The 8,982-nt window shown below is 45.7% G+C and overlaps 1 protein-coding gene across 9 annotated transcripts in view; it reads left to right on the top strand.

Annotated features, from left to right (window-relative positions):
• The window catches only part of NEO1 (neogenin 1), a 199,056-nt gene extending 190,630 nt beyond the window's left edge, over positions 1 to 8,426 (top strand). For 8 of the 9 annotated variants that reach the window (XM_014530454.1, XM_014530453.1, XM_014530445.1 and 5 more), the window contains 2 exons: positions 4,857 to 4,993; positions 6,036 to 8,426. In XM_014530454.1, coding sequence (XP_014385940.1) covers positions 4,857 to 4,993; positions 6,036 to 6,119 — 221 coding nt within the window. In that variant the 3' untranslated portion in view covers positions 6,120 to 8,426. Of the gene's footprint in view, positions 1 to 2,915; positions 3,270 to 4,856; positions 4,994 to 6,035 lie in introns of those variants that run through there. The other variant, XM_014530452.1, reaches the window with a different exon arrangement.
• Positions 8,427 to 8,982: the final 556 nt, after the last annotated feature.

Raw genomic sequence — 8,982 nt, 5'->3', positions numbered from 1 at the left:
ATTTCTTGCATTGCTGGTTTGGTGGTAATAAACTCCCTAAGTCCTTTTTGTCTGTGAAGCTTCTGATTTCACCATCAATTTTGATTGATAGCCTTGCTGGGTACAGTATTCTTGGATTCAGACCCTTGCTTTGTATGACTTTGTATATTTCATTCCATTCCCTTCTGGCCTGATGTGTTTCTGTTGAGAAATCAGTCAATAGTCTGATGGAAGATCCCTTGTAGGTAACTTTCTGTCTCTCTCTCTGGCAGCCTTTAAGATTCTTACTTTGTCGTTGGTTTTTGCCAACTTAATTATAATGTGTCTTGGTGTCCGTCTTTTTGGGTTCATCTTGTTTGGGACTCTGTGAGCTTCTTGGGCTTGTGTGAGTTTTTTCTTCCCAATATCAGGGAAGTTTTCTGTCATTATTTCTTCAAACAGGATTTCTATTCCTTGCTCAGTTTCCTCTTCTTCTGGAACCCCTGTTATGCGGATGTTGTTTCATTTCATGTTGTCCCGAAGTTCCCTTAGGCTCTCCTCCTGTTTTTTAAGTTATTTTTTCCAGTTGCTGCTCTGCTTGGGTATTTTTTCCCACCTTATCTTCTAGCTCACTGATGCGGTCCTCTGCTTCTTCTGGTCTACTCTTGATGCTTTCTATTGTGTTCTTTATTGCAGCAATGTCATTTTTCATTTCTTTTTGGTTCTTCTTGATTTCCTCTTGGTTCTTACACATATTGTTGAGTTTGTCTTCCATCCTTTTCAGTGTCCTTATGACCACTGCTCTGAATTCTTTCTCTAACATATTGCTTGCCTCCATTTCATTTACTTCCTTTTCCGGTGATTCCTCCTTTTCTTTTGTATGGGGGCTGGTCCTTTGTCTCCCCATGTTCACTCTTCTCAGGGGGTCTGGTTATGTAGTTCTCTCTCTCCTGCATTGACTTAAAGGCACAAAATACAAAACAACAAGACACAATGCACAGGGCACCAAACACAAATGTATTCACGATACCAATAACCCCAAACAAAGGTGACCACCAGAGAAAAGAGAATTAGGAGAGAGAAAAGAGTGCAAAAATGATATTGAGGAAAGGAAAAAATGTAAGAGATAAAAGAGAAAAAAAAAGAAGGGGGAAAAATATATGTATATGGGGAGAAAACTCAAAAAAACAACAGTAAATCCAAAAAATGCAAACAACAAACACCCTGAGATGAATGCAAACAACAACTAATCCAAAAATGCAAACAACAAACACCAAATCAACAAATACCCAGCTGAATCTGAGGAGGCAGAGCTTATTTCTAAAAGGTTAGGTCAAGGAATTGAATGAATGGGGAAATGGCCACAATTCAGTATAGAGGAGGTAGAAAGAGAATGAGTGTATAAGAAGAAAAGTAAAAAACAAAATACTAGTACAAAAAAAAAAAGAGAAAAGAAATATATATATACATTAAAAATATATATGTAAAAGAAAATTTATATATATACTAGAGGCCCGGTGCATGAAATTCATGCATGGAAAGGGGGTGTCCCTCAGCTCAGCCTGCACCCTCTTCAATCTGGGATCCCTCTCACAATCCAGGACTGCTGGCTCCCAACCACTTACCTGCCCGATTGCCCCTAACTGCTTCTGCCTGCCAACCTGATCACCCCCTAACCACTCCCCTGCCGGTCTGGTCTCCCCCAACTGCCCTCCCCTGCTGGCCTGGTCACCCCCAACTGCCCTTTCCTGCTGGCCCGGTTGCCCTTAACTGTCTTCACCTGCAGGCCTGGTCGCCCCTAACTTCCCTCCTCTGCCAGCCCAATCACCCCTAACTGCCCTCCCCTGCTGGCCTGATCGCCCACAACTGCCCTCCCCTACCAGCCATCTTGTGGCGGCCATCTTGTGTCCACATGAGGGCGGCCATCTTGTGTGTTGGAGTGATGGGTTATTTGCATGTTACTCTTTTATTAGATACGATATATATACACACACACACACACACATACATATATATATAAAGTTCTTCTTTAATCTATGTATTCATCTATTATTGGAAAAAGAGAATAGAGTAGATAGGCCTGAGTTGAGATTGGAATTAATTAAGCTATTAGTAGAAGAAGAGAACAAGCAAGGAGAGGAAAAACAGAAACCGAAAAAAATTGAAAAAAAAGAACAAAACCTAACAATCAAACCAACAACAAGACAGAAAGAAAGAAAAAGGAAAAATATTTGGCTAGTGAAGAAAGAGAAAAGAGAAGTGTGCATGGACTTGGAGCAGGGGAGAGGAAATTAGATATATGAGTAAGATCAATTTTTAACAGGGAGTAAAAAGAAAGTATAGAGAAAAACTAAACCAGGAACAGGGTAAGAGAAATAGGACGAAAAAGGGGAACCATAAGGAAGAGAGTGTTGGCATAAAGGAATAATTGAGATGGAGTAAAATAATGCTAAAAGAAAAGGAAAAATAGAATGTAGAACACTAATCCCAAAATAAAATAAAATAAAGAAAAAAATAAAACTTTTTTAAAAAGGTAAAGTAATAGTAGTAGTAATAATTAAAAATAAAAATATAATAAAAATAAAATCAAATGAGAAAAAAAATTTTAGTTTCTTAAGTAAAAGATAAAAAATGAAAAAGTGAAGTAGTGAAGGTCGTTCACTTCCTCTACTGTTCTGCCTGGCACGTCTGTTTCCTGTCAGGTAGTCAGCACAGTGTTGAAGTTCCCTGTGATCCACAGCTCCTCTGTGTCATAAGCCACAACCTTGTTTTCAAGCAGGTGGGATCTCTCTGCTCACTTCGTTTCTCAGCCTGCCTTCAGTTGTATTTACATAAGAGTCAATTTCTGACACAACCCCTGGGTGGTGGTGTTTCTGTATTAGTTTCCGGGACTAAATGGCTCCTCTACCCAATGTTTACACTCTTCTTTCCCTGACGCACTTAATACTGGGTTGCAGGGACAACTGACCCAGAGCCGGTTTCCTGCTCGTCTCTCCTTATTCTGATCCCCAGTTTCCACAGAAACAACTTTCCCCTGCAGTCTTGGTGAGTGTTTTTAATTGGAAGATCCCATGTACTGGGCTTAGCATGCAAAAGGGAAAAAAAAAAAAAAAAAGGCAAAGGAACTGCGCCAACTCGTGTCTTTTTCACCTGTCACTGCGTGGCCCATATAGAACTTCAGGCTGCCTTTCTGGGCACAGTTTCCCTCGGCTGTGGGCTTATATCTAGAGTCCCCCTCTGCCAGCAGCTCTGTGGACCCCCTTCCACATTCGAGGGCTACACTGACCCCAAGGGCCGCGAATTTGGTGGGGGGCAGTCTCCCTCTGAGACTCTAGTGCCCCCTGAGCACGTTTCTCCCTCCAGCCTGGATCCCAGATCACACCTCTCTCTAGGCCAGTGGTTCTCAACCTTGGCTGCACATTAGAGTCACCTGGGAATCTTTTTAAAATCCTGATTTCTTGGCCTCATCCTCTGGAAATTCTGTTTCTTTGTTATGGGGTGGGGCCACAACATTAGTAATGAAACAGAATTTCTGGAGGAGGCCCAGAAATCAGGATTTTAAAAAGATTCCCAGGTGATTCTAATGTGCAGCCAAGGTTGAGAACCACTGCTCTAGGCGATCTCTGATCTTTCCATCCCCGGATTGCCTCACCAGCTGTGTTTAATTTGCCAATTCTGGGTGGGTGTTATTCGATTCAACTGTTCCTTCTATCTGCTCTGTGAGAAGGTACAGGGCCCATTCGTGTATTCGATGCCACTTTGTCTCCCCCTGGACAAACTTTTTAGGCGCCCGCAGCCGGGGAGGCTGGAGTCTCGGTGTTCGTGGCTTCGCAGCTGAGGCAGCTGGTCCCTGGGTGTTGTGGTTGCAGGGTCTTGGGATGTATCTGAGGTCTCCCTGGTTGAAGGTAAGCCTGGGCTTTCGATCACAGCTGCTCTCCCCTTCAAGATGGCCTAGTCTCTGCAGCAGAGCCAGCCACTCCAGGAGAGATTGGGAGCCTGGTCCGCCAGTCCCCAACAGTCCTGTGGAACAGAGCTGTCCCTCACTCACAAATACAGACACGCCCCGCACGTCCACACTCTCCTTTCGCTCTCTCACTCACACTATCTTGCTGCCTGTCATCCCATCGGCCGCCATCTTGGATCTAAACTCTTATTTCTAGATGCAGGGTTTTAAAAACTCTAATTTTACTTGAAATTTAAATACTGTCCATTGTTTTTCTTGAAGTGACTGGCTTACTTCATTCACTTTCTAGAAAATGTCTGCCAAATGCTCAAGTCCATGATACAAGTGATAGTACCGCTCGCAACCCCGGCTGCCCAGGGTGTCTGGTGGGAACAGCCCTCCCCCCTCGGTGTACAGCAGCAATCCTGTGTGCATACTGTCCACTTTGTCATATAGAATATTTAAAAGCTGTGTAATCAAGGTCCATATTTAATAAAATAATTTTTACTGTTTCATAAAGAATGATGTTAAACTGCTTTTTAAACTTCAAGTGTGTATCGGTGAGTGACTTTACAGTTTGGGGCCACTGCCTTCACCTGTGCTTGGGCTCTAGCAGTTTTACGCCCTGTTGCTTTTGTACCATCAGTGTAAGGGCAAAAAATACCATAGTATTATTATCAAAAGAGTTTAATCTACCATATATTCTGCAAGGGGTCCGTGGATCACTATATTTGAGGCCCACTAGACTAGGAGGTTAGTTTTCTAAAGCCAAATGGAATATTTCTTCTGGCCTCTTGGATGCCCTGCTTTCTCCCTCCTTCCATCTTGTTCCAGGTCCTTCTCAGTGCTGGATTGCTGCACTGGGTTTGGGTATATCCCTCACTGGGTATATCCCTTCACGAGGTCTGGGTGGAGCACGCTTAACTACACACCTGACAGTGCCCTTTCCCCTCAGCTCTGAACCATCACATTCACTCGATGAAGACGGCCTCCATTGGGACCTTAGGAAGGAGCAGGCCTCCTATGCCCGTGGTGGTTCCCAGTGCCCCTGAAGTGCAGGAGACCACAAGGATGCTGGAAGACTCCGAAAGTGTAAGTTCATGGGGCCATCAGCCCAGCCAGATATCCAGGAGCATGTCCCAGAACCTGAGTGTGCAGGTCTCGCTGATGCTGTGCTGGCCCAGAGTATGAAGCCGGTTCACTCATTCACTCCATAGACACGCTTGACGGAGCATCTCTATGAGCCAGGAACTGTGTGGAAGCTTCGATCTGCTTTCTCTTATACTCACTCTGATGTATCTTGGATTAGCTTATCACACCAGCCCAGCTAGTGATTTTTTTCTCCCCCACCCACTGCCACCCTCCTTTTCGTCTTCTCTCTCTCCCTCTCTCTCATCCTCTTTTCTTGGTTTGAGTCATCCACAGCTTCTTTCATCCTTCAGTCCCACACTTCCTGACCTTTTATGAGCAGGATGCTGGAGGGGAAGGTGCCTAAGTGGATGCTTTCACACCAAAAATCAACAGGGCCGCCCTAGCTGGTTTGGCTCAGTGAATAGAGCATCGGCCTGTGGACTGAAGGTTCCCGGGTTCGATTCCAGTCAAGGGCACATGCCCAGGTTGTGGGCTCATCCCCAGTAGGGGGCGTGCAGGAGGCAGCCGATCAATGATTCTCATCATTGATGTTTCTATCTCTCTCCCCCTTCCTCTCTGAAATCAATGAAAATATATATTTTTAAAAAATCAACAGGACCTCTCCTTGATTTTTCCCTCTTACGTTCTAATAAATACGTCTAACTCCACATTTCCAAGTACATGACTCTTTAAAGAGGAAAGCTTGGAGCCCAGAGATTATGGGGCATACTGATTGTGACAGAGACCTAGACAGACTTGAGCATCTTGTGACCCTGGACAGAGTATGTCGGAGGAGAGGCATTTTGCATTGTGAAGAAATGAGTGGTTGCTGGCTTGGGGGCTCAGTGGCCTTGGCACCTCCTTCAGTCTGGCCCCTCTGGGCCAGCGGGGTTTCCATCATCTAGTCTCTCAGGGCACTTTGCAGACTCTAAGGCTCTCTCTGGGCTCGGCTTCTGGATGGCTCCTCGGGTCACACCCAGTAACAGTGTTCTCTTTTCCATAGAGCTATGAACCAGATGAGCTGACCAAAGAGATGGCCCACCTGGAAGGACTAATGAAGGACCTTAACGCCATCACGACAGCATGACGTCCTTCACCAGGATATGACTCCAGAACTGAGTCTAGAAGTCTTGGGACTCAGCTTAGAAACAAGGAATTATACAGAGGATGAGAGACAGCACTTAAGAACACAGCGTGAACACACAGACAAGCTTGTGCCTCGTGGGGCTGCTTCTGGTCGGCCCGGAAGAAGCCCATGTCGAGGCAGCTTCCCTTTACCTGCTGGCACACTGCAGGACCGGGCACCATGGGCCAAAGTTTTATATCTAGGGAAGAGGCAAGAAACACAGCCGCCCTTTCACTTTGTGGTCAGGCTGTGTCTTCGTGCTATGACTGCATCGCCTTTACAGAGTGTAGACATTGGCATTTATGTACAGTTTTATTTGCGTCCTATTTTACCTTCAGAAGAAAAACACTATCAAACCAAGGAAGTCGTGGTGTTCTCCACAAGTGGTTGACATTTAACTTGTCTGAATTATGTATGGAAAGTCATCAGCAGCGTGGGTTGTTCCAGGGGTTGACTTGTTTTTTTGTTTTTTATTTTTTAATTATGAGTCATTGCATCCTCTACCAGCTGTTAACCCATCACTTTGAGGGGGGAGGAAATGTTGCATTGCTGTTTGTAAGCTTTTTTATTATTTTTTTAATTATAATTATTAAAGGCCTGACTTTCTCCTCTCATCACTGTGAGATTACAGATCTATTTGAATGATATGTAACATTGAAAGAACTTGTTTGTTGCTTCTGTGCAGTTTCAGTATTGGGGTGGCGGGGGGGGGAGTAGGAAGTGGAGGGACTGCTGAGTTCCTGTGAGTGTTTCTATTGTACTTTCTTCAAGAAGCCTGCGGAGAATGGAAGCATCTATATTATTGTCCTTTCCTGGCGTGTCCATCTCTATTGTCACTAAATTGCAACTGGAGTTTCATGTGGACCTAGTTAAAAAATTCTTCTGTGCAATAGGTGGGTTCGAGGACTTAGCTGCCCTGTGTCTTGGTCAGATCCTGATGAGAGTGCCATGCCGAGCAGTCAGGTACTGTACTCCCACTTGCCAGGGGTGTTGTAGACAGGGCAGCCCCGCTCCTGGGTGGTCAGAGAACAGGGTGAGCCTTTTTCCTGCTTTTGTCATCTGTTCCCACTGGGAAAGTCGAGGGTTAAGGAAGGAACTTTGTTTCCACTTAAGACTCCTTGCTTCTCTCCAGTTCCTGTCCTTAGCCAGCCCAGCTCTCCCTTCCATGTTGCAGGGGCTGCTTTACCCCTGAGGCTCCCACTTCTTTCTGAACATGGTTCTTCAAGTAGCAGCAGACAGGGACAGTGGTGAGGGGCACAGGAGGCAGCTGCCCCTCCTCCATCCAGCAGCTCAGCTAAGCCCCTGGTTAGAATGGGCGGCAGGAGGTTTCTGAGGTACACTGCATGGCCTGGCCACACACAGAAGCCTTTGCCTTTGCAAATAATTCTTATTTTCTTTTTCTTAAAAGGGTAAGGAGCTGAGATGTTGGTTTTTTTTAATATTAAGAATACCTTATGAAAAAATATAGGACAGCCCTTCAGGCATTTTCCCCTATTCCCCAGCAAATCCCCAGAAGAGAATGTGGAAGGCAGTATAGAACAGCGGTCACCAACCGGTGGTCCGTGAGGTCCGAAAGGTTGGCGACCGCTGCTCTAGACGATGAACTCTTTGTATTTATTATTTTGGGGCAATGAGAAGTGTAGTGCTGGAACTCCTGCTGCCGTGGCCCTGCTCACAGACGGTGCTACCAGGCAGGGTTCTGCGAAGCCAGTGCACTTAACTGACCCTGAAAAGAGCACTCCGGCACCAGGCGGCTGGTTCCCCAGGAACTGTCTCACCTTCGCCCAAAGAAACATATGCTCGGTGTTCAGGGCATTTCCTCCCATGAATCTTAAGACCTGTTACCTCAGGACCTTGGTACCTGGACACTGCCACAGAGCTGGGGCGGGTGGGGACTATTTTTAAATAACTGCTCAAAGTTGGGGATTTTTTAGAATTAAGAAAAAGGAAAGCTATTCTGAATTGCACCTTTTCACAATTTAATACATTTTCTTACATTTTCTGTGGTTTTTTAAACGAAGCCATTGTATGTGTTATAATGTCCTAGGTGAGCAGCTGCTCAGCAGCTTCCTTCAGGAGCATCTGGAACAGATGTGTCTGCACCTTGTTGCCTGCGGGGGCTCTCAAGGGCTGCTGGGACTACTTTGCTGTACACACTTGTTTGGCCTTTTCTGTAGTTGATGCTGTAAACTCTGGCTTTTTAAAAAACACAATTTCATGTTTTTATTTAGTATTGGAATTCCAATACACTTTTTTAAACCATTCAAACTCTGGTCAACGCGTTATTTTCCTTTTTCCTTAAGAAAACAGAACTCGGGGTCCCCTGTTTCCCAGCCTCAAGTTGACTTCACCATTTCCCTCACAACTATAAAGGCAGGAGTTCTCAGGGCACCATGGAGGTGTGGCCAGAGAGCCAGGAGGCTGCAGGCAGAGGTTGCCCATTAGCCCCGAAGATGAGTCCTATCCCCACTCCTCACTGCTGCCCTGCAGGGACTGAGCAGCCTGAGGAACCACAGGTGACTCCTGTCAGCCCAGCAGAAAAGTGCAGCCACTGCTGAAGGGTATGTGGGCCTAATCCCTGCTGTGGCAGTGCCCTGGGCAACAGCTGATGCTGTTGGCACAGGACAGAGCACCCGCGCTAGGCCTGGGCCTTCCCACTCCCAACCCTCCTCTCTTGGGTGTGTGATGCCTAGAGCAGGTATCTACAAGGAGTCTCTGCCTTCCCAGGCTGCCTCACCTGACTGCATTTGCTCCATGCCTTAGCTTGGGCTGCTATAACAAAAATACATTGACGAGGTCTTAAGCAGCAAACATCTATTTCTCA

This window comes from Myotis brandtii, unplaced genomic scaffold (genome assembly GCF_000412655.1).
Source record: "Myotis brandtii unplaced genomic scaffold, ASM41265v1 scaffold74, whole genome shotgun sequence".
Classification (NCBI taxonomy): Eukaryota; Metazoa; Chordata; class Mammalia; order Chiroptera; family Vespertilionidae; genus Myotis; species Myotis brandtii.
The sequence above is the reverse complement of the archived record's forward strand: the minus strand, read 5'-3'. Positions and strand labels throughout refer to the sequence as shown.